The sequence below is a fragment of the Bufo bufo genome, chromosome 1 (genome assembly GCF_905171765.1).
Source record: "Bufo bufo chromosome 1, aBufBuf1.1, whole genome shotgun sequence".
Taxonomy (NCBI): domain Eukaryota; kingdom Metazoa; phylum Chordata; class Amphibia; order Anura; family Bufonidae; genus Bufo; species Bufo bufo.
The window spans coordinates 545,329,128-545,355,498 of NC_053389.1; the positions used below are offsets into that span (position 1 = coordinate 545,329,128).

Consider the following 26,371-nt stretch of genomic DNA (forward strand, 5'->3'; position numbering starts at 1 on the left):
CATAGAACAGACCATTTAAGGGAGCGGTCAAACTGTTATGTCATGGTGACAGTACACGACAAAACATGTAAACCATGTCTTTTTTTTTTTTAGAGAAATTTTATTTTATTTTCCAAAAGAGAAAATACAGCAATCTTCTATTTCAATATCACAAAACAGTAAGATAGAAATACATTAATAAATTCATTTCATCCTGTATAAAATTTCCATTTTATTTATATGCCCCCCTATCCCTCCCCCCAACCCCCCCTTTTTCTTTCCGCGGGGCTGCTGTGTCTACATTTTAATCTTTATTTCCATGTCTGCTACACACTGCACAGTTCTTAAAAAATCATGTCACATTTCTTTATATTAACCATGCAAATAAAAAACATATATTAAGACCGTTACGAAGGTAAGATGAGACTATGCCCCGAGTGCTAGAGAGTATTACATGTGTGCTGCATGGTTGTATTTGTTCGCTGGTGAGGCTCTGGCAGGACCATTAGGAGCGGACAAAGTTTGAAAAACACTGCTTTACTATTCTATCCACAACATCATTAAAAGGGTATTCCAGTTTCATCCCCTATCAGATCGGTGGAAGTCCTAACTGCTAAGACCCCCACCGATAACGAGAATGGGGGCCCTGTACCCAGTGGAGTCCTCCCTGAAATGAATGGAGTGGCTAGTCTGAAAAGTGCGCTGCTGCTGCTATCTTACGGGTAGGAGATAACTTTCTATGACGTGCATATTACTTTAATATATTTTTTTTTTTTAAAGAAACCGAATAGTAAGAACTGGCTCAGAGCCCAGCATTTCATTATAATGACAATAGGGACTATGTGCAAGCATATTTGTTATTTTTGGTCAGCATTAAAGGATTACTTGTAGCCATTTTTAAAAACATCATTTTGATTTCTGCATTGAGGCTTTCATGATCAAGGAATTTTTGTACATTAATAAAAGGTATCCCATAGGCTTCATGCACACGACCATATTCATAGCACACTGAACGATTAATTTCTATGGAGCCATTCACGCATCCATATTTTTTGCAGATCCGTGTAGCCGATCTGCAATTTACTAAACAAGTAAATCTGCAATTTACTGAAAAAAGCAGAATGTACAAAGAAGGTATCCGTATTGTTTTCAGACCGAAATACAGACACGGCCGTGTGCGAGAAGCCTAATGTTCAGTAAATGCATAGAAGATTTGCAATGCAGATTCCTTAATGCAAATCTCCAGCAAATTACAGTACAATAGATGCGGATTCACAAACCGCATCCACATGTAGCCGAAAACCTTTGTGGAAAAACCATTATTTTCACCGTGGATTTCACCCCTTCAATATTTATCTGCACAGAAGTCCTCTGCTACATTTGGATTCAGCCTTATAATTGTTTTAGCGCACAAAACATTACGTTATAAATAAATATCCACTGTGAAGACTCAAGAACAGACAACTGAGGAGTAAACTGGGCTCAGTGCATTTCAAGGTGAACAGAAACCAGCAAAAGTACCTTCTGGATGTCTGTAATATCTGACAATTTTATCACTTTGTTCCGCTTTGATGAACCAGATCTTGAGCTTTCAAAGCATAAGTAGCTGAAAGATAAGTAATGAAAAAAAACTGTTTTTAAAGTGTTTTACTTCAACAAAGAAAACCAGCAAATGTATTGTACTGTGCCTGGAAAACAATAAGGAGGGCATGGCCATTACGAGACCGCCACAGCCTCTTCAGTCAGTTGATCATGGGGAAGCCCGGAGTTGGACTCTTGCCAATCGGATACTGATGGCATATCCTAAGGGTACTTTCGCACTTGCGGCAGAGGATTCCGGCAGGCAGTTCTGTCACCGGAACTGCCTGCCGGATCAGTCAAAACGTATGCAAACTGATGGCATTTGTCAGACTGATCAGGATCCTGACCCGTATGACAAATGCATTGAAATGCCAAATCAGTCTCTCCGGTGCCATCCGGAAAATGGATCCGGGATTTATTTATTTTTCAAATTTTTTGCGGTCTGAGCATGCGCAGACCGCAATGCAGTTTCTGTTTTGCCGGAACACCGGAATTTTGGAGGGAGATAAAACCTGCGGTATTATGTCCGTCCTGAAAAGGCAAAAAGACTGAACTGAAGACATCCTGAACGGATTCGTCTCCATTCAGAATGCATTAGGATAAAACTGATCACTTCTTTTCCGGTATTGAGCTCCTAGGACGGAACTAAATACCGGAAAAGAATAACGCTGGTGTGAAAGTACCTTAAGGATAGACCATCATTATTAAAGCCCTGGAAAGCTCATTTAAAGTTTAAATGGAGTTGGAATTAAAAACAGAAAAAAGCCCTGATTATTTTCATTGTACTGTACAAGAAATGTCTTGCAAGATGAAAGGCTGACATCTAGACACATTTCTAATAAAAGTTAATGTCTGATCACAACTTACAAAGAGAAATATAAAAAAAATCTGTGACCTTGAGTCTCTCATTCCCTGCAGTAACTCACACACTTGTAAGATGGTCAGTCCTATATGTGGCCCTTGACCCTATTCTGGAGCACCATTCAAGGATAGCACAGCAATGAGGAGAAAACCTTAGCTGAACTTGCAGCTTAACTTTACTCCAGCGCAGTCTTAGCATTTAGGCTAAATGCACACGATCAGGATTGCGTGTGGATTTTCTGCAAAAATCCGCACCGTAGGTCATGTACATTGTATTCTATGAGCATTTCAAATTCTTAATGCAAACAATGCAGATTTTTTTTCACGTGGATTTTGACCTGCGGTTCGGATTTTAGAATCCGCAGCATGTCAATTTATTTTATTTTTCCTGACCGGATTTTCGTCATACACTTAGTAAAATCCGCATGCAAATCCACACAAATTGATGCGAATTGACTGCACGGATTTGCCTGCGAACACCTGCGGATTTCAGTGCGGATTCTCCACACACGAATCCTGAACGTGTGCATGTACCCTTAGGCTGCATTCACACGTCTGTGGTGTGTTGCGGACCCGCAAATTGCGGATCCACAATACACCCGGCCGGCACCCCCATAGAAATGCCTATTCTTGTCCGCAAGCTGCGGACAAGAATAGGACATGCTCTATCTTTTTGCGGAGCTGCGGACCCAAAGATCGGGGCCGCGCACCGCAAATGCGGACAGCACACTGTGTGCTGTCCGCATCCATTCAGTCCCCATAGAGAATGAATGGGTCCGCACCTGTTCCGCAAAATTGCGGAACGGATGCGGACCCATTTTGCGGACGTGTGAATGGAGCCTAACAGTCACAATAAGGCACAAAGCGTGATGGTTATAGATGTATTATAAGCTTGGTGGTTACTATATGGAACTATACTGACATCTCACAGAATCTCCCTGACGGTGCTCGGCATATTAGCCACAGCCCCCTCATGCTACCAAGAAGTGGCAACTCTCTGGTCAGGGCCATCAGCAGCTCAATCCTCCCTGCATCCTCAACACCTTGTTACTGTCTCCTTTCCTCACTGAACCGTGGCACCGATTGACCATCAGCTCATCCTGCTCACCACACCTCTGATTGGCACACAGTTCTCTTCAACCCCTATTTACACTTCAGCCAAATCAGGACAGAAAAACGATATGAAACACCAAAGCTGGGCTCAGAAACACCACCCTTATATTCAAAGGATGTATGAAAGTTTTCAGATCTAGGAATTACATATACATCAGCCTATAATTTACGTTATCCTCTTGTACCCTCTCACTGTCACAAGTACTAGTAGATTGATGCCTCAGCAACTAACAGAACATGTTTTGCACCTGCGGCATCACACTGGGCTACTGGTATGTGATGTCATCATAATGAAGAGTAGGCATGCGGATTACTGGAGATTTATTATCACTATAAGGCTAGGGCTACACAACGACATGTGACGCGCGACACATAGGGCACAACTTCACTGCAACATGTGTCGCGCCACAATTTTTATAACTATAGTCTATGGTGTTGCACTGCGACAGTCGCAGAAAAATCCATCTTTGATGAATTTTTTGCTACTATTGTGTCGCAGTATGTCGCACTGCGACACCATAGACTGTCATTATAAAAATTGTCGCCCGACATTGGTGCGACAAAATGTCATGCGACACATGTAGCCCTAGCCTAAGGCCTCATGCACACAACTGTAGTTTTGGTTCCGCATCCGATCAGCCTTTTTTGTGGACTGGATGAAGACCCATTCATTTCCATGGGGACGCAAAAGATGCGGACAGCATACAGTGTGCAGTCCGTATCCGTGTATCCGCCCCCAAAAAAATAGAACATGTCCTATTCTTGTCTGTTTTGCGGACAAGAATAGGCATTTGAAACATACTGCGGCACCTGCAGAAGGGAAAAAGCAGGATGCACATGGCCGGTATTTGTGCTTTGTGGATCACAAAAACAGTTACGGTCATGTGCATGAGGCCTAAAATGGACCACTGACGAAGGAATCACACATTTTAAGGCTCCATTCGCATTTTGCGGAACGGAATGGCAGACCTATTCATTTATATGGGGCCGCACAATGTGCTGCCCGGATCCGGAATTGCGGATCCGTACTTCCGGGTCCGCAATTCCGTTCCCGAAAAAAATAGAACATGTCCTATTCTTGTCCGCAATTGTGGACAAGAATAGGCATTTTCTATTAAGGGCCGGCGATGTGCGGTCCTCAAAATGCGGGACGAACATTGCCGGTGTCCGTGTTTTGCGGATCCGCAAAACACTTACGGACGTGTGAATGGACCCTTAGGCACATAATAAGGTATCATATTTCAATCCACTAGCTTGTGATCTAAACAAAGGTCTGCTTTACAGGGATTCTGTCAACAGTTCTGACCATGTAAACTGCTGACAGCACTAGGTAGAGGTCAGGTGGAGCAGGACAAATCCTTTTTGTGGAGATTTTATCAGGAGTAGATTAAGTAGTATTCTGCCGGGCATTGCTCTTGCAAATACCAAGGAGGCAGACCGTTGTCTCTCCATGCTGCTGGAGACAAGCTGGGGGTGGACTCAGACTTTCTATTGAGCTGGTCTTCAGCACTGGAGAGACTTCACACTGTGCGAGTGCTTTTATCTTTTTTCTCATTCTAGTGATAAGTAGGACTCTCAGCACTCAGACCCACATCAATCAAAACTATTGTTAAAGGGACACTAAACCCATGCCAGCCATGCCTTCTCCCCAAGGCTACTCTCACATTAGCGTTTTCAATTCCGCTATTGAGATCCGTCATAGGATCTCAATAGCAGAAGAGAACACTTCAGTTTTGTCCCCATTCATGGTCAATGGGGACAAAACTGAACGAAACTGAATGCACCAAAATGCGTTTTTCTGTCCGCAATGTGGTGGGGATCAAGAAAGATCCGTCCTGACACACAATGTAAGTCAATGGGGATGGATCGGTTTTCTCTGACACGATAGAAAACTGATCCGTCCCCCACTGACTTTCAATGGTGTTCATGACAGATCCGTCATGGCTATAGAAGATATAATACAACCTGATCCATTCATGACGGATGCATGCGGTTGGATTATTGTAACGGAAGCGCTTTTGCAGATCCATGACGGATCCTCAAAAAATGCTAATGTGAAAGTAGCCTAAGGACTCATGCACTCGGCCGTTGTTTTGGTCCGCATCCGAGCCGCAGTTTTTGCGGGTCGGATGCGGACCCATTCACCTCAATGGGGCCGCAAAAGATGAGGACAGCACTCCGTGTGCTGTCCGCATCCGTTGCTCCGTTCTGTGGTCCGCAAAAAATATATAACCTGTCCTATTCTTGTCCGTTTTGTGGACAATAGGCAGTTATATCATCGGCTGTCCATGACGTTCCGCAAATTGCGTAATGCACACGGACGCCATCCGTGTTTTGCGGATCTGCAATTTGCAGACCGCAAAACACACAACGGTCGTGTGCTTGTAGCCTAACTCTGACACTACTGCATGTAAGACAGGACTTTTAGGAGGAGGGGGCTGGGTGTAGTCTGGATAACTTTTGTCTACACAGTGAGAGTGGCCGTTTTGTTTGAAGCAATCTTCTAGTTACTGAAAGTACAAAATAGATTTGGTTACAGCATCAGCCATAATACCAGCTGTAGTATATACATAGTAGCAGCCATAGTGTATACAGCTGAATAGCTAATCTGCTATGTTATGTAATGATAATTCCTCTCTTCTCTGCATAATTATGCAGATTTGCCTTTCAGCAGCTTTGAAAAGGTGAGTAGCATGTGGTGGTATGATCAAAGTAGATATACATTATCTACTCACGGTTATCCCGATCTAATAATTATGGATATAGTGTACACAGAATATATATACCAAGTGTGGCCTCCATTATACCTCTGCAGAGGTTGTTACCCAGCTTTCCCATGAAGCTGCATTGGAGACAGATTACGTTGCCCTGGTACCATATGATAACTGCACAGCATATCAAGGCACCAATGTGTGTATTTTATCGAACCAATATGCCCCCATCACCGCTCCACAGAGGTTGTCACACCCAGCTTTCCCAGACTGCCGTCATTGCTAGTCATTAGCCTGGAAAAGCAGAGTAAGAATCCCAGCGCCAAATCCTCCATATAGATAAGTGAGTAAAATAAATAAATTACATGGACCTGTAATAGGGACTGCTAATAATTCTACCTAAATAAGTCATTCTTGTTCCCCCCGAAATAGTGCCATGGCTAGGCAGATTTGCCTTTCAGGGTCCTAAGACAGCTGGGTTATATCCATGTGTAACTGTAAGATACTGTAGAATACCAAACCTACCAAGATAAATCCCTATCCTCACTCCTAAATAGTGCCACAGCTAGGCAGATTTGCCTTTTCAAGGTCCTGGAAAAGCTGGGTTGCCACAATGTGAAGCTGTAATAGACTGCAAATTACTACATCTACCAGGATAAACCCCTTCCCCATTCCAAAACAGTGCCATAGCTATAAAGATTTGACTTCCAGGGTCCTGAGAAAGATGGGTTACTTGAAAAATCCGTCTCTCCGGTGTGATCCGGAAAAACGGATCCAGTATTTATTTATTTTTTTACATTTACCGTCAATGCAGCACTAATACATTCCAATGGAAAAAAATGCCAGATCCGGCATTCTGGCAAGTGTTCAGGATTTTTGGCCGGAGAGAAAAATGTGTTTTTTTCTCCGTCCAAATACCGTAAAAGGACTGAACTGAAGACATCCTGAGCGGATTGCTCTCCATTCAGAATGCATTAGGATAAAACTGATCAGTTCTTTTCCGGTATTGAGCCCCTAGGACGGAACTCAATACCGGAAAACTTTGACGCAAGTGTGAAAGTACCCCAAGAGCTAGGAGTCAGGTCAAACTGACAATACAACACTGGACAGCTTACTTTTCTGTAACATAAAGCACACCATTTCGGATGTAGTCTGTGGGCATTTTACGATCTCTATTAATCAAGCAGCAGCGCCAGCCAGTTTCACAAGCTAGAAGAAAGGAAAAAAGTGGAAGCAACTCAATATGTGGGTATGATCATCAATCATCAGCAACTAGCAATGCATACCAATGAAAAGTAACTACCTACTTTCTAGGGCCACACCCAGACCTTTTATCTCTCACTGCATTCTGAGAGTAACAACTTTATTTTTGGGTCTAAATGAAGGCAATCGTTTTGCCCCATTTTTGTGACCCATAAAGGCTGCGTGGCCTTTCTCTGAATTGGATCATGGCTTGTACGTACAATAAGTTCTATCACTTTTTGTATTTTAATAGTATTTTTATGTTTGTTATATTGTATGTTATTTACCTGACGTTTTCTCTCTTATAGATAAGCCACCATCTTCTCCCTTTTGTCCCCCTTACATTTTTCGGGAGGTAGTTTTTAACATGGGGAATGATATGAGATGGGGGACTCAATTGAGTCTACTTATTTTAACTTTTTATTTTTGTCCCACTCTGGGACTTCAACTTCTGGGGTCTGATCCCATCTGCAATGCATTACAATACAACCTGTACTGTACCACATTGGCTGTCAGCTTTTATGCTGACAGCCTGCCTGTGAGACCCAGGCTAAGGGCTGGATCTCACAGGCTTCTGTAGAAGGGAAGGCATTGGTCCCTGCCACGTAGCGTGGGGACTCGATGGCGAGGCGGAGGGCACCTGTACCCTCCGCGAACCCTCTGCATGCCGCGGTCAGCTTTTTTTCACGCAGCATTTAGAATGAATTACCTATTTATTGATGTGGTTATTAAGTGTCCACAATGGTTCCATGGTCTATAACTATATCTAGTGATCTTCATATATGATGTTATTGATGTGGGTACTTGGGGTGAATGCCCTCACTCAGGATGGTGCTTGGGGTGAATGCCCTCACTCAGGATGGTACTTAGGTCATGTGGGACGGGGTCAGGTGACACGCTGCCAGGCAGAGCTATGGCCAACTCAGGTCTTTGGTACAGGTGGCGGTGGCTCTCTCCCCCCCCCCCCCCCCCCATATTCATGGTTGGCAAGTGCTTGTGTATCATTTAGGAGCATACCAATAGTATTGTGGGGATCCACTGCACTATACATTTGTTAGAGCTTTGTGGTGGGGAGCTGACAATACTGTGAGTCCATACTGCATATTTGTATGATTTTACTTTTTTTTTTAATGTAATAAAGGATGTATCCATATTTGATGTGTGGCATTGTGGCTTCTTTTTTGCAGGACAGGTTGCAGTTTTTATTAGCACCAGGTTACTGTAACTTATTATTATATTTTCTGGGTGGCTGAGACCCTGCTGGATATATCTATTGATGATCTTTAAAGGGTTAACTCAAATGAAGAAGCTTATGTATCCTACTGGCTAAAAAGGTTTCCATATGGCAATTGATGGTTTCTGTAGCAACACTGCATGGTGCTACAATATCAGTCTCCACCTAACACTACTGCTTTGGAGATCACAGTGATGGCCAGTTGAAGGCTCGGAGGAAGGACGATTGGCTGACGAATGCACAGAGGTCCTAAGGTGTTCAACCGTCTAGTCAATACAGAGGTCCAGCTGATCGGACAATCATATATATTTTTTCAGTCTATAAAAGGGGATATATGAAGTAGCTTTATCCGTTTTTATTCAGTTACCTGGCAAGGGGCGCTCCGTTTCTGATAAACTGAAGACCTCAAGAAAACTGCTCTTTTTTGCAGTATGGTATCTTCCTCCCTCATCATCTCGGCTTGTTGTTTGCGGAGCTCCGGAAGTCACATTAACTCTCGATACTGACTGCATCTGAAAATAAAGCCGAATGTTATTTTCCTAAACTAAAACAATGTATGTATAACCAGTGAAAGGGAATCAAGCTAGGGCAGACAGATTAAGCAGAACACAAAGGTCTAAGCAGAAAATTACTCATTCCTGATAGTCCATTAGTGACATTAGGTTTAGTGTACAGGGTAAGGCCTCTTGCAAACGAACATTGTGTGCCAGCGGCCGTATTGCGGCCCGCATACAGCATGTCCGCATCACGGATGCGGACCCATTCCCTTGAATGGGTCCACAATCACAGAGATGTGGAACGGAAGCACTACGGAGTGCTTCCGTGGTGTTTCTGTCCGTGCTTCCGCACCGCAAAAAAATATAACTTATTCATTTTTTTCTTTGCGGTGCGGACGGATCAGGGACCCATTCAAACTGAATGGGTCTCGATCCGTTCCGGCCACCGCACGGACGTTGCCCGTGCATTGGGGACAGCAAATTGAGGTCCCCAATGCAAGGAACGAACCCACAGCGGCAGTGTGCAAGAGGCCTAAATGTTAGAAACAAACTTCTGCTGTTACCCTCAGGGTAAATATATTGGGAGAGAAGTCAATATTTGATAGACACTTGTCATTGTTGGGAAAATAGCTTGCATTTGACCATAGCTGAATACTTTAAGGTGGGAGGGTATGTGACACAAGCTTTAGCCATACAAACATGTACACATTTCAGCTCTTTGCCTCTGACCTTTTTACTACAAAATCACAGCGACCACTTTATCGAACAGCAATTTTGTAGTAAAAAGATTACAGAGAGGCATAGAGCATTAATAATCATGTTAATGCTCCGTGTCTCTGCTGTCCGGAACGGAGCTTGGCTCTCTTTCAATAAAATGTTGCTTTAGCCCCAAATTCTTCATTTTCACAAGGAGCAACAGGAGAAAAGGCACCCAATAATTTGTTACGCATTTTCTCCTGAATACGGCAACACCCCATATGTGATTGTAAACTGCTGTGGGGGCACATGGCAGGACTCAGAACGGAAGGATCGCCACGTGGCTTTTGCAACGCAGATTTTGATAGATTGGTTTACGGGCGCCATTGGTTTATTTTTTAAGCGATTGTCTTTTTAGTCAGTGTTCATTTTTTGCGGATGAGGGGACGTTTTATTTGGAACCATTTTGGGGTACATATGACTTTTTGATCACTCGATATTACGCATTTTGTAAGGTGGCAGGTGACAAAAAATGACTGTTCTGGCACAGTTTTTATTTATTTATTTTTACAGCGTTCACCTCACTGGGTAGGTCATGTGATATTTTTATAAGGCAGGTTGTTTCGGACGCGGCGATACCCAATAGGCCTATTTTTATTTTCATTAAGTTTTACATAGTAAAAGCATTTTTGACAAGAACAATCTTTTTTGTTGCCATTTTCTGAGAGCCATTTTTTTTTTTACTTTTTGAGCGATGGTTTTAGGTAGGGTCTGATTTTGTGCGGGATGAGATGACGGTTTGATTAGTACCCTTTTGGGAGACATATGACTTTTTGATCGCTTGGTATTACACTTTTTGTGAGGGAAGGCGACCAAAAAATGGCTGTTTTGCCAGAGTTTTTTTTTTTTTTTTTTTTTTTTTTTTTTACAGCATTCACCTGACGGGGTGGATGTGATTTTTTTTTAGAGCCGGTTGATACGAACGCGGCAATACCTAATATGTCTACTTTTCTTTTTTTTTTTTTTCAATTGGCGGCAGCAGTAGTCACACATCCGTGTCAAGAGGGAGCAGGTGGTAGAGACCAGTAGGGTATCCAAAAGCACTATAACAGGAGAATCGAACAATCATTTTTTTTATGCTCTCTCAGTATTTTAACACCTTGAAATGGCTGGACAATCCTTTAAAAAATATTTTGTTGTACAGAGGCTACTTGCCTGAGAATGACTGACAGAAGCAGTAAGAATGCAGAAGGCAGTCTATCAACCAACTTTAAGTCCAATTAGCAAATATAATAGTCACACAGAGAATGCATGGCACAAGTACATTTTAGAAGATTTGGTGAACAGCTTTGAATACAAATGATTCAGTGTGTTCATAACACATTTTAGCTCTTCGCTAGGCTTTCCGTCAGGGTTACACATTGGAATACCACAAATGCTTTTCAAAAGTATACCGTGATGGATCCGATCCATCACCCTCATGGAAAGCTCACTGCACGGCTAAAATGTGGTCTGAGCACCATTATTCGTATATCAGTCTACGACAGAGAAATCAGGAGGTGCATTTAGAGATAATGAAAACCTGTGAAGTCATTAAAATAAATGTAAACTGTTGGGTTGAATCATTATCATGTTTTGGTTACCTTATTATACTCCTCTATCCAAACTTCAATCTACTTCTAAAATGTTTGTGATTTTTTATATTTTTATTTACTTATGTGACCAGCAACATGCCACATACAAATGTAATTGACATGCACAAGTGGAAATTCTAAGCTAGTAGTGTCAAATTGTCAATGTAAGATAGCCTGTAACTGAACACACAGGTTAGAAGAGATGCGGTGCAAAAGAAAAACAACAAATAGGTCAAGGAAACGATAGTAAGTGGTTAATGGAATCCACAATAAAACCAGTTGCACTCTAGAGTTCCGTACCTTTTCATGCCCTGACAGCTAGCAGGAAAGGAAACAAACACATATGTGACAGTGACAAAAGAAAAAGGTGACAGCTTCGACATTTTATCCACGCAGTACACATACGAGCTGAGCAGAAAAATGCACAAACACTACAGATATGCACAATAAAATCAATACTCTACTACTGACTGCGGCAGTGAAATGCAGGGAACATGATGTGAACAATGGACAAAGCTGGTAGGAACATTAAATGTTGATGTAGTCCACCACTCCTTAAGAACTAGGTCTCCACTGACAACATTCATCACACCAGTGTGGTGGCTCTCCTACATATACTGTTCACAGTGGCGTAAAACTACCATTCCGATCATTTCAGATAGCTATGATCCAGTGAGAGAAGAACTGGAAGAAATCTGACTTGTTCATGGACCACATTAGAAAATATCTGAACACATACACAAAAAGAATTTGACCTTTTCTTTCTCTAAATCCTACAAGGAATTGGTTTAAAGGGAGTGTGTCACCAGGAACTTAAACCAGGCACACTGCCTTGTAGGGATAGCTCAGCTGAATGTAATGCTGCCTTTCACTTAGCAAACTGTTGCATCTCCCTCCCCTTCTTGATTGCCAGGTTCCTGTATAGTCATCTAGCAAGGCCCTGTCAATAAATGAGAGGGAGAGGTTGGCAGAAGATGCAGGAAGAGCCAGAGTACAAAAAGTGACTTGGGCCTGCCTTCAGTGCACTTTAAAGGGGTTATCAGAGTTATGAAAAAAAATATATAGCACTGTAAATCTGAAGATCAGCAATACATACATAAGCTAAGCAAGTTTGTTTACCTGCAATAACAACAATCTCTGAGGTTTTCCTCATGGATTTTTGTGCCCCTCCCGCTGCTCTGCAAAGGGAGTGAATAACAGTGCTGCCCTGAGTGACATGTCTGACTGCTGGGATACTCAGCAGCATTTTGTATGTGTAGGGCTACAAGTTTACAAGCTGTACAGTGACACTACTGATACACACAGGATCCTCCCTCCTCATCCTACAGATAACAGAGCTGACAGACTGGAGGAGTTCTGCAGAGCATTGAACAAGAACAGGTAGGGTGAAGATCCTGTGTGTATCAGCACCCACCTGTTCTTGTGCAATGCTCTGCAGAACTCCTCCAGTCTGTCAGCTCTGTTATCTGAGATGAGGGGGTAAGATCCTGTGTCTGTTCACTGCCTGCAGCTGCACAGCAAAGCCTCCAGCCCTGAGTCTGTGCTGGTGATGGTAGAATGGGTTAAACTTTCCTGAAGAATCCAGTGGGAGGGAGACACAGGGCAGACAACAGCAAACGGCAATGCAGGGGATCGTGCCCAGCGCACAGACACAGACCTGGTCTCAAGGCTTGTGCACGAGACATCATCAGAGCAGGAAGAGAGGCTGACATCACAGGTCATGTGACCCTCAGTGAAATCTGAGAAAGGAGCTACTGTAGATGAAGTAAGTGAATTGTAAACCCCTTACATTTGATTAGTAAGAAACATACAAAGAAGAAAAAAATAACTCAGACAACCCCTTTAACTGCTCACTTGCATAGGGATTAAAAGCACCTCTCCAGGACAAAAGAAGTAGATTGTTATGTGAAATATATCAATACATTCAGGTAAGCCAGACCTACAAGGGCTGTGCCTGGCTTAAAGGGGCTCTCCTGGAATTAAGAAAAGGAAAATACGTAAATATTCTTTTTTCATAAATATATTCCCTAATACCTTTCATTAGTTATAATGGCTTGTTTACTCTGGGGAGCAATTATTAGGAGAAATAAAATGGCTGCCGTCCTATTAGTACTCACAAAACCTGTCCTTATCACACAGGAGGACAAGTTACTTCCCAGCACTGAGCTAAAGAGCTGCCTCATCCTCCTCTCTATGGGATTATGGTCCCGAATACAGTTTAATATGATCTTCAGCTGAATCTCTGCAGGAATGGAGTTCATGAGGAGACATGAAGTACAGAGAGGAGGTAGGGATGTGGCTGTGTCCTGCTGTGTGACTAGGACAGGTTTTGTATGTACTAGTAGGACAGAAGCCATTTTATTTCTTCTAATGACTGCTCCCCAGACAAAACGATCCATTATAACTAATGAAAGATATTTGGGACTATATTTATAATAAAGTAATATTTAGGTATTTTAATTTTCTTAATTCCTGGAGAACCCCTTTAACAGTGACTTTTCTGGTGACAGACTCCCTCTGAAAAAAATAAAAAATAATCATTCGACCATTGTCAGAACTATTATACACATGATTAAATAGAGTTTTATACAGCTGCATAAAATGCACCAAGTAAGCAGAGTATACCTTCCGCCAGAAAGCATGCATTAACTTTCACTGCCATGGAGAAAACGTGACTAAAAGCATTGTGCAGCAGATGGGACATGCTGAGATTTTTTTATTTTTTTATTACTGTGTACTACTATCTAACTATATAATGATATGCATAAGGACAGACATTTTGGTGCCCGTCTGGGATATTTTTCCATAAGGGAACCCATATTACTACAAAATATCCTAATGTACCCAAGTCCTGACTGATCATTTTCAGTGTTGTGGTCAAAGAAATGTCAACTGCAGGAAATTTGCAATCTCGGAGGTTGCATCTGTATGACTCAAAAGCCAACCACTAATTTTATTTTACCTTACATTCTGCTTATGCCCCACACAGTGTGCATACGTACCACAAGGAGTCTCTTCAGTGATAAAACATACAAACATAAAATATAAACCATGACTATATAACCTACTGTAACAATGACTTTCATAATGCAGCGCAGCACAGAGTATTTGATTGCAGGAGCTCAGCCAAGCGAAGTACTTACTTTTTCCACCAAAGGAAAGGGCAGATCTGAACATAACTTTGTTTAGTGAATTACTGCAAACTCTGTTTGTTAGTGTCTTTTTCTCCATTATCTTTATACAATGAATGAGAATCAGATAGTTATTTGCTCACGTTAAAAATAGAATAAATTTTAATGGGATGTCATTACTTTTTCGCGTGACTGTATTACTGAAGTGTTGACGGCAGAAATAAAAGGCTTACAAGGCACTTACTAATGTATTGTGATTGTCCATATTGCTTCCTGCAATCAAGTAGTGGTGGTCGTGCTTGCACACTACAGGAAAAAGTGCCAGTCTATGTGCGCTCCCACGGTCCTGGCCAACCGAGAGGTCGGCACTTTTTCCTATAATGTGCAAACACGGCCACCACTGCTGGATTGTAGAAAATGGATACAAAACCTATTGAAAAATGGGCCTGACCGTGTATCATGGCTATTATGGCTGAGAATGTAGCCTGGCTTAACACTGAGGAAGCTACACGCGAAACGCGCATCAGGGTTTTTGGGAACCATACTGGTTTGTATTATTTATTATTATCTACTCTCCTTTGTTGTCTATTGATTGTTTCGGCACTATGCACACATTATTTACTTGCTGGTATATAATTCTGGTATATTGTATCCTAGCTCAGGGTTTTATATTGGTATTACTAGATATCTGTTCCTGCATCAGTATACACCTTGGACTGTAGTTAACACTTACTTGTGATTCAGTTATATGGTCCTGCTTGTTCCTGTGTATTTTATCCGCTGTCCCTTTATGTAAAGATTTTGATTTGTACTAATGAAGACAATATTTTACTATCTATGCTGTGCACATTTAATTGGTGTGGTTGAGTGTATGTGATTGTGCATGGCACTTATGTACTTTTGAGCTGTTCATTAGGTGTCACTGATTGATATTGTGCAGTTTATACATGTCCACAACTGAACATACAGCATGGGGTCTGTGCAAGTTACTCAATGCAACGGCTATGGATGGGGGTGCAGTACTGACCAGATGCCACGACATTCTATTTATCTGTTCCACTGACATCAAGACTGAGAGTTTCCAGTACACAGCGTATACTCATATCCTATCACTTACTGATCTGCTACGTACACGGATAAATAGTAGAACAATAAACTAAAATCTATCATACAGCAATGCAATGTAAGTGTAGTGTGCAGTTACTGAGAAAACAAAATATGTGCATGGGTAAAAGATTAAAGTGAGTCTGTCACCACATTTGGACATTATAGACCGCTTACATAGCGTTCTGGCATAACTTTAGATGAATCAAATGGTACCTTGTTGCATTCTTCTGCGGTTTACCTGCGGCAAAAACAGGCTTTTATTCATATGTAAATGAAGGCTCGCAAGAGCCCAGGGGCGGCGTTAACTTCTTTGGAGCCCAGGCTGATCATCCCCAGCCTCTGCCCGCCCTTCTCTTCCCTTGCGTCCTCCTCCTCTCCCAGCGAAATACCGCTCCTACGCTCTGCCTTGCTTGGCTTTTCACTGGGAGAGGAGGACGACACAAGGGAAGAGAAGGGCGGGCAGAGGCTGGGGATGATCAGCCTGGGCTCCAAAGACGTTAACGCCGCCCCTGGGCTCTTGCGAGCCTTCATTTACATATGAATAAAAGCCCGTTTTTGCCACAGGTGAACCGCAGAAGAATGCAACAAAGGTACCATTTGATTCATCTAAAGTTATGCCAGAACGCTATTGTAAGCGGTCTATAATGTCCAAATGTGGTGACAGACTCACTTTAAGATGTGTAAGAAAAAGTACTTCTGACCAGTAACTGGATGCCTTTTCTTTCCCATATTAAATAGCCATTCAACCTAGATAATTTCATGTGAGCTGCAATATAAGACAGAATGGAAGAATTTCCGGAGAAAACACTCTCTCTGATATTATAACTGAAGTCTAATGGATTGGAGACGTAATCGCGTTTCAGGTCCAGAGATAACCTCCTCTATTAACTATAAGCAGATAGATGTTCGTCTGAAGTGAGGTCTGATTTTCTCGAATGTTATATATGCGTTTTATATGCTCACCCTTCTAGACGCAGTTACATTTGTTCGTTCTTTAAGTTGTGGATCTGTAGGTAGGTTTGTCCAGATAATGTATGGAGTGTCATACTTGTCTCGAAGCCTTGGGCATCGCTTGAAAACGAAGTCAATGAGGAAAAACTTAATGCCGGCGTAGAGCCCTAAAAACGCCAAAAGATCACATGATGAAGTATTATGATAATACCTAGAAAAAAACCACACATTTATAGTACCACAAATATTGTTTTTACAGAAACTGATTTGGGAAAATGTCAGTAACTCTTACATAATGTACTTAACATTCTAAAACTAATTTTCCCCGGTTATTTTAGAATATATCATATCATCATCTGTGATCGCTAGCGAACATTTGCAACTATGCAACATACAACCTCAGAAGGCATATGATATAGAAAGGTGAGAAAGAGAGAGACTGATGTGATTCTAATTTCAGTTTAAAGGGTTAATCCTATCATGTGGCTAGGACAGGTATGGCCAACCTGCGGCTCTCCAGCTGTTGTAAAACTACAACTCCCACCATGCCCTGATGTAGGTTGATAGCTGTAGGCAATCTAGGCATGCTGGGAGTTGTAGCTTTGCAACAGCTGGAGAGCCTCAGGTTGGCCATCCCTGGGCTAGGAAATGCCCTCGGTGTATGACTGGTGAGGGTCTGACCTCTGGGACCCTCACGAACCCTGAGAATGAAGCACTGCAGCACTGGCTTAGCGCTACATCCCCTTCTAGTTTTCCCTGCATGGCATCATTTCCTTCTCACAACCGGTGGAGGTTTCAGATTTCAGACCCGGAGTGATCTAAGGCCTCATGCACATGACCCATTCATTTCTAAGGGGCCATGCACACATCGATAGTTTTTGCAGATCCGTGTGACTGTTCTTCAAATTACAGAACACGTCCTATTTTGGTCCACATTGTGGACGAGAATAGTGATTTCTAGTGATAGGTGTGAGAAAAATGCAGAATACACATGGAAGGTGTCCGTATATTGTGGATCAGTGGTTTGCAGACGGAAATATGGATACAGTGGTGTGCATGAGGCCTGAAGGTAGGTTTAGATGCTGCAGATATTCTACTTGTGAAGAGTCTACCAGTTCTCCACTTAGTAATGGCTGGTCTCCCAACATGAAGTGAGTTGGGAAATGATCCTAGAATTGCAGGTGGCAGTACCACAATAAAAAATGATACGCAACAGTGTACCACAAGCACCAAAACACAGTCAAATACACTTACCTATACAGAGTCCAATTAGTCTATATGGAAATAAGCAGGATGTGATGAAGGCCGCCCATAAGATAACATATAGCTTCTGTGTAATTTCTGGCTGTACCCACATGAATAGACTGCAAAATTGGAATGTAATAAGAGTATACTGTAGGTTAGTTATAATCATACCTTAACTCAAAAGGTTTTTTATACTAAAAATGTCTAAAAAATAAAAACTTACTTTTTAATTTTTTCCAGTATGTCTGCCATCTTTCCAAAAAGGTTCTGAGAAAGGAGCACAAGTATATTTTCTTGGACGCTGTCACTTGACATTAAACAAAGTATTCATAGGAAGTGACCCATATTGCTCGGACAACTTATTATAAGGAACTCACTTCACAAAATTCTGGTGGAAAATTCCACAAAGTTTATAATTCTAGGGCTATGTACACCTTTGTGGGCAATTTTTTTTATTATTATTCCATTGTACTTATTTTGAGCTAAAAATCATTTTTTCAATTGGTCTTTATTAAAAATATGAAATCCTTTTTTGTGTACAGAGCCGACATGCTCTAGTAGCACCCTTTGGATTTTCTGTCTATTCCGTCAGACCAGGAGGTGACGGACTCCTTATCTCTGATCGCTAACCCTATAAACACTCATTATAGCGCAGTTGGTATCTTACTGATAAGAATGTGGCTTAAATAAGTGTTTAAGACCTCTTAGTAGTTTAGAGATAAGGGTTATTAGATGATCGGCACAAAGGGAAAGTACCAGTCACCAGGTTAAAAAAAAACAGTTAACCCTTTGTGACAGAATGGCTCAATATTTCTAATAAAGGCCAATTGAAAATATGATTTTTAGCCAAAAATGAGTAAAATGCAATCATAAACAAACCGTGCCGCCAAAGATGTACATAGCCTTTAACAACATTTTAAGATACATTAGTTTTAAAGGTCATTGATGGAAACATAACACACACTGTACATATCATGCTACTACATTACTGTACAGTAATAATTATGATTAAGAGGTGCCTGATTTCTAAGACAGGCTAGGTTTTGCTACTGGTCTAAATCCAGCTGAGTTCCACAAACCTGTGCTTTCTGTGCTACATCGAGAACCAACTGAAACTTCTCAGAAACCGTCAGGTCTTCCTTTGGAGGCTCCTAAAAAAAAAAAAAAAAAAAAGCATTATTATAATTTCCTATTCCAAATTGGTTTTCTTTCAATATTTCAGCAAGAGTTCCTCATAACCCTATAGTAAAGCCTTAAATGCTAATCATCATTCAGAGGTAAAATGACATCTGTAAAGAAAAACATGGAGGTACCACTGTGAATGGAGAGCACATTGCGCATGCATGGTGTCTTCTCTATTCACTGCTATAAGACTTCTGAAACTAGCCAAACAAGTGCACGTATTTTCAGAAGGCCCAGAGCAATGAATGGAGAAAGGTGCAAATGCGAAGATAGCTCTCCATTCGTGGCGATGCCCCATTCTTGTTATAGGAGCAACTCTCAGAAGTGTGACCCACTCCTAACAGATGTTTATGGCGAATCCTATTGATATACCATAAATGTCCCTATGGGAATATCCTTTCAAGCAGCTTTCACTTCCATAGATCACTGCGGTTCAGGTACTGGGTATAACATGCTTTAAAGAGAGAAGCTTTCTGAATTTTACAGCAATGTATGAGATCTCCAGGAGGCTAAAATTATAAAAATCATCTTGAAATCAATTAGGCAGTGCTGGCCAGCTTGTGTCAGCGCTCAGGAACATGCTTTCATGAATTCCTTTGCAGTAAGTTTTTTTTATTTTTTATTATTATTTTCGACTTTCGAAAAGTTTTTGGACCTTTTGTAAACACCTGGCGATTCAAAGTGGTTGCCACTAAACACCAGTTAGGCTATACTGACATTACACACATTTTAGGAGAAGAATGCTGTACTGTTCCAATATTTGTCTTTTTTTTGTTTTTTGGAGGGGAAGGGGGGGGGGTGTTCCTATTGAATATCTTGCATGAATCAAAACATACTGTACGACATGCAACATTTTTTATTTTGTTTGCTACTAGAAAACAGTTTCACAAATGAGAAAACCTCATTTTTGGTCAGTCACCCTTTTCACTATTACTAAAACAGGCATCACAGTCACTGGTATAGCACAATGCACACCAGTACACACGATAGCTGGTGAATTCTGATCTTCCATAATACCAGACTTGCACATTTCAAATGAAAGAAAATGAAATTTTCATTCATCTAAATGCTACATAGTGAGACAGGAATTTGGCACTATTCTAAACCAAACTTTATCACCTAAGAGGGTTCCCTTCACGGGTTAATAAAAATCTACAACAGCTATAAATTCTGATTATATAAAAAGGGAGTGCACAGGAAACAGGCTGTGACTGTATAACCTATTACTGAAAGCAACGGACATGAACAAGAATGGATAGTCATTTTACTAAAAGTCTACACCAATCAGCCATAACATTAAAACCTTCTACTGTGTGGGTCCCAAAAGTGTCGCCAAAACCACTTTGACCGTTTGAGGCATGGACTGCACAAAATCTATGTTGGTGTCTTGCGGTATGTGACAAGTTGTTAGCACCAGATCCTGTAAAGGGGGTGTGCTACGAAAAATATTTTATATTTTATTTTTCAAACCAGCACCTGGATCTGAATACTGTAATGTAATTGAAAGCAATTTAAAAAATTACTATTGTCACTGAGCTATTTAATAAATTGTATCTGTATATCGCCATCTGCTGTTTGTTCTTTTCCTTATTTCTCTATCCACCGCACTGAGGTGGTCGCACATACTCAATTTAAATATTCAACTGCTACAAGCCATATCTTCTAGGGCAGTTACAGGGAAAGAGCTACAGCAAAAAAGAATATGTCCTCTTAGGGTACTTTCACACTAGCGCTTTTCTTTTCCAGCATAGAGTTCCGTTCTAGGGGCTCTATACCTGAAAAGAACTGATCATGCATATCCCCATGCATTCTGAATGGAGAGTAATCCGTTCAGGATGCATCAGGATGTCTTCAGTTTAGTCGTTTTGACTGATCAGGCAAAAGATAAAACCGTAGCATGCTACGGTTTTATCTCCGGCGAAAAAAACTGAAGACTTGCCTGAATGCCGGATCTGGCATTTTTCCCCATAGGAATGTATTCGTGCCGGATCCGGCATTCAAAATGCGCAGACCGGTAAAAATGTGAAAAAAAGATTCAAGACTGATCCGTCTGTCCGCATGACAAGCGGAGAGACGGATCTGTTCTTGCAATGCATTTGTGAGACTGATCCGCATCCGGAACCGTCTCACAAATGGTTTCAGTCACATCAAAATCGGCGCATCCGGCGGGCAGTTCCGTCGTCGGATCACACGGCCGCAAGTGTGAAAGTAGCCTAAGCTGCAAGTCTGAAATAAATCTAGAACAATTGGCGCAATGAATGGGGAGATGTCTGGATCTATGTAAGGTTCAGGGCTGGTTCTAGCTTGGAATTTGAATTCCGGCAGGCGGTTCTTGGCAGAGCTCAAGTCAATAGCTGCATTTATTTACAATTAGTCTAAGACTATTAGTTGCCTTCTTTTAACATATGTTATATTTACCAAAAAATGTAACTTTTAATATCGTCATTAATATTGTGATTTGACCATTAAAGTTTGTTTTAAAACGCTCAGTTGTGTCGCCTTATTGTTCACAGTGTGTATTGTCGGCTCTAAATTATCAAGGGGGGCAGCATTTGAGGGAGAGCTTTTAGAGACAGAAGTGAAGCCTGTAAGTCAGAAAGAACTAGTAAATTATATGCGGTAGTTAGAGAGGAGAGTCAGAGAAGGTTTTCGGGCTAGCACGCAGCTACCAATCTCCCACCACAAATCAAGCAGCACTTGATAATTTAGTGCTGACAACACACACTGTGGACAATAAGGCGACACAACAGAGTTTTAAAACGCACTTTAATGGTCAAAGCACAATCTTAATGATGATATTAAAAGTTACGTTTTATGGGAAATATAACATATGTTAAAAGAAGGCAACTAATAGTCTTAGACTAATTGTAAGTAAATTCTCCTAAGTGCCTCTACATACGTTAGGGTCTGAATTATGTAAAAACAAGTCAATAGCTGAACTCTGTCATGTTCCCACACCATTTTGATGGTGGCGAATTTCTAAGGCTACTTTCACACTAGCGTTTTAGTTTTTCCGGCATTGAGATCCGTCAAAGGGGCTCAATAGCGGAAAAAAAACGCTTCAGTTTTGTCCCCATTCATTTTCAGAACCATGACGGATCCGCAAAAAACGTTAGTGTGAAAGTAGCATAACGGAAGGGTTTTTGCTGAACCCTGCCGGATCCAGTAAAAATGAGTGTGAAAGTAGTCTGATAAAACTGTTCCTAATTGCACCACATCTTTGTGTTTATCTCCTTTCTAGGAAAGTAGTAGTACACACAAACAGTTTGCACAAGGAACACATGTTGCACACACAGATAGCAGACCCCTAAATAATTTTCATCTCATACTTCAAAAATTAATCCAGACTCACTATCCATTATTAATCCAGACCACAAAATAAACTAAAAGGTGGATTTAGAAGTGCAGATGAGCAGCAGATTGTCAGGAAGGAAGCATTCCTTCGCAGCAGTCAGCTGCTCGCTCAGTGGAGGTGAAGCACTGCATTTACATGCAGCGATCTCCTTCACAGTAGGAGGACGAGAGATGGCTATTGCGATCGCTCGTCCTCATATAGCTGCATTGTTTCTTGGTAGCAGATCGCCGTTTAGACAGCACAATCTGCTGCCCAGAAACAATATTTTAGGTGCCCGCACCAACAACAGTTTCACCCGATAAACAAGCGTTCATCAGCATCTTTAGACGGGCAGATTGTGGGGAACGATAATCTGCCTGATTATCTGGACGTGTAAATGCACTTTAAGACCCCAGAAAACGAGTGCCTAAATTAAATCAGACCAATAATTTAACGCAGACCTCAGGCCAGTAAATTAAAGAACTCCCACAAAAGTTTTCATTTTCTGAACTGTTAGAAAGGTACATGATATAAACTGTGGTGAAGGTCATTTTCTTATCAGTGTCTGTATTTGTGAGTTATTTCCTCCCTTCTGACCCTCAGCTGTGTCATGTGACCAGCATCTGAATCTCCAAATAACACAGCATCTTATGTGTGGACAGGAAGTCAGTTTCTCTGAGGCTCCCATAGGGATACATAATGTCAGTCTCACAGGACTAAATAGAGAAGTAACTGACTGAGGCAGGCAGGAGGCAGGGCGGGCGACTCGTCACTCACTGCATCACGCGCCCGCCCGCCCTGCCTCCTCCCTCTTTCGGAACTTAGTTGTAAGTAATACAGCTGGATTACAAATGATTATTATATCTTAACAATTCCTACAGGTTAGATAAGATTATACAACAGTGAGCGGGGCCGAAGCAATTGCCATATCGCTTAGCGGGATTCGAATTTTACTTAATTACGTCGGCATTCGAGTCCACGAATCCCACAAATCCAAGAAGATTCGAAGGATTTGTGGATTCGACGGATTCGTCATGCCACCTTTATTAAAAGGTATCAGTCAGGAGAAGGGTACTAAAGAATTTCCAAGGCATTAGATATACCATGGAAAACAATGAAGACAGTCATCATCAAGTGGAGAAAACATGGCACAACAGTGACATTACCAAGAACTGGACGTCCCTCCAAAATTGATGAAAAGACGAGAAGAAAACTGGTCTGGGAGGCGACCAAGAGGCCTACAGCAACATTAAAGGAGCTGCAGGAACATCTGGCAAGTACTGGCTGTGTGGTACATGTGACAACAATCTCCCGTATTCTTCATATGTTTGGGTTATGGGGTAGAGTGGCAAGACGAAAGCCTTTTCTTACGAAGACAAACATCCAAGCCAGGCTACATTTTGCAAAAACACATCTGAAGTCTCCCAAAAGCATGTGGGAAAAGGTGTTATGGTCTGATGAAACCAAGGTTGAACTTTTTGGCCATAATTCCAAAAAGGAGACTTTTGTATTACTTACCAGTAAAGTCTCTTTCTCGCTCTTCCTTGGGGGACACAGGAAACCATGGGTATAGCTCTGCTCCCTAGGAGGCGTGACACTAAGCGAAAGCTGTAAGCCCCTCCTCCATCAGCTATACCCTTCAGCCTGGAGAAGAGACTGCCAGTTGCGTGTCCAAGTAGTGAAAGATAACCACCAACCGGAAAAAGAACTGTCGAGCCCCAACGGGGGCAACCAAGCCGGAACCACAACTGTAACCCAATGAAGGGCGGGTGCTGTGTCCCCCAAGGAAGAGCGAGAAAGAGACTTTACTGGTAAGTAATACAAAAGTCTCCTTTTCTCGCCCATATTCCTTGGGGGACACAGGAAACCATGGGACGTTCCAGAGCAGTCCCAGAAGGGAGGGACCAGAACAAACTCAACCAACGCCAGAGGCATCAATCAACTGCCGCCTGCAACACCAGACGGCCTAAAGCAGCGTCAGCCGACGCATGAGTATGCACCCTGTAGAACTTGGTGAAGGTGTGCAAGGAGGACCAAGTGGCCGCCTTGCAAATCTGCTCCGAAGAAGCCCGATTTCTCTGAGCCCAGGAAGCCCCGACCGCTCTAGTGGAGTGAGCGGTAACACCAAGGGGAGGAACCCTGCCCTTGGCGAGATAAGCCTCAGTAACAGCCATCTTGACAAAACGAGCGATAGCAACTTTGGATGCCGCCATCCCTCTGCGCGACCCTTCCGGGACCACAAAGAGCGAGTCAGTATGCCTGAAAGATCTGGTTACTTCCAGGTAAATCTTGAGCGCCCTGACAACGTCCAGGCGATGAAGCTTCCTCTCCCGCGGATGGGAAGGGGAAGGACACAAAGAGGGGAGAACGATGTCCTCGTTCAGATGAAAGGCGGAGACCACCTTAGGAAGGAAGGAAGGGACCGGACGAAGAACCACCTTGTCCTGGTGGAACACTAGGAAAGGTTCCAGACAGGAGAGTGCAGCCAATTCGGACACCCTCCGAAGAGAGGTGATGGCTACAAGGAAAATAACCTTGCAGGACAGAAGTCGCAAGGAAACCGTCCGCAGAGGCTCGAAAGGAGAAGCCTGGAGCGCTGAGAGAACCAGGTTCAGGTCCCAGGGCGGTACCGGAGGGCGATACGGGGGAACCGCGTGAGCCACGCCCTGAAGGAAGGTCTTGACAGGACCAAGGGGGGCCAGTGGGCGCTGAAACAAAATGGACAGCGCAGATACCTGACCCTTCAAAGAACTAAGGCCTAGACCTTGGGCCAGTCCGCTCTGCAGGAAGGACAAAACGGTGGGGAGAGAAAAGCGGAGCGGAGGAATCCCCAGATCGGTACAGAACCCCAAAAAAGTCCTCCAGGTCCTATAATAGATCCTAGAAGAGGACGGCTTACGGGCGCGGATCATGGTGCGGACGACATCCGCAGAAAAACCCCTACGTGTCAGGACGGTGGTCTCAACAACCACGCCGTCAAACGTAGGGACCCTAAACGCGGGTGGAAGATCGGTCCCTGAGAGAGAAGATCTTCCCTGGCGGGCAGTGGCCAGGGCGCGTCTGCCAGGAGCAGCATGAGGTCGGCATACCAAGACCGGCGGGGCCAGTCCGGAGCGACCAGAATCACCGAGACGCCTTCCGCCGCGATCTTCCGAAGGACCTTGGGCAGGAGAGGGATGGGAGGGAATATGTATGGGCGCGCGAAGCCTCGCCAAGGAAGAACGAGGGCGTCGGCTCCGCAAGCTCCCGGATCCCTGGCCCTGGACAGATAGGCGGGGACCTTGTGATTGAATTTTGAGGCCATGAGGTCCACGTCCGGAATGCCCCAACGAAGGCAAATGGCCTCGAATACCTCCGGGTGAAGAGACCACTCGCCGGGGTCGACGGTGGTGCGACTGAGGAAGTCCGCCGCCCAATTGTCCACCCCTGGAATAAAAATTGCAGATAGGGCCGGGACGTGGGCTTCCGCCCAACGGAGAATGCTGGTGACCTCCCGCATCGCTGCAGCGCTGCGAGTGCCCCCCTGGTGGTTTATGTACGCCACGGCCGTGGCGTTGTCTGATTGTACACGAACTGGATGACCCTTCAGCAGATGAGTCCAGTGTCGTAGAGACAGAAGGGCCGCTCTCAGTTCCAGGACATTGATCGAGAGTTTGGACTCCGATGGAGACCAAATGCCCTGGACGGATCGGGGAGGAAACACGCCTCCCCAGCCCGAGAGACTGGCATCGGTTGTAACCACCAACCAGTTGAGTGGCAGAAAGGACCTGCCCAGAAGAGGGGACTGTAACCACCAGCGGAGAGATGACCGCACCGGAGGCGACAGATGGAAGGGATGATCCAGAGACTGCGGCGATTTGTCCCAGGAGGAGA

The 26,371-nt window shown here is 43.0% G+C and overlaps 1 protein-coding gene across 2 annotated transcripts in view; it reads right to left on the reverse strand.

Moving 5' to 3' along the window:
• The window catches only part of GRAMD4 (GRAM domain containing 4), a 150,190-nt gene that overhangs the window by 4,508 nt on the left and 119,311 nt on the right, over positions 1 to 26,371 (reverse strand). The window contains exons 11-18 of one of the 2 annotated variants that reach the window (XM_040412250.1): positions 19,062 to 19,133; positions 18,206 to 18,249; positions 17,992 to 18,101; positions 16,750 to 16,904; positions 11,849 to 11,866; positions 9,089 to 9,233; positions 7,361 to 7,454; positions 1,501 to 1,585 (exon numbers count right to left, since the gene is read on the reverse strand). In XM_040412250.1, the coding sequence (XP_040268184.1) occupies positions 1,501 to 1,585; positions 7,361 to 7,454; positions 9,089 to 9,233; positions 11,849 to 11,866; positions 16,750 to 16,904; positions 17,992 to 18,101; positions 18,206 to 18,249; positions 19,062 to 19,133 (723 nt within the window). The remainder of the gene's footprint in view (positions 1 to 1,500; positions 1,586 to 7,360; positions 7,455 to 9,088; positions 9,234 to 11,848; positions 11,867 to 16,749; positions 16,905 to 17,991; positions 18,102 to 18,205; positions 18,250 to 19,061; positions 19,134 to 26,371) is intronic. The other variant, XM_040412259.1, reaches the window with a different exon arrangement.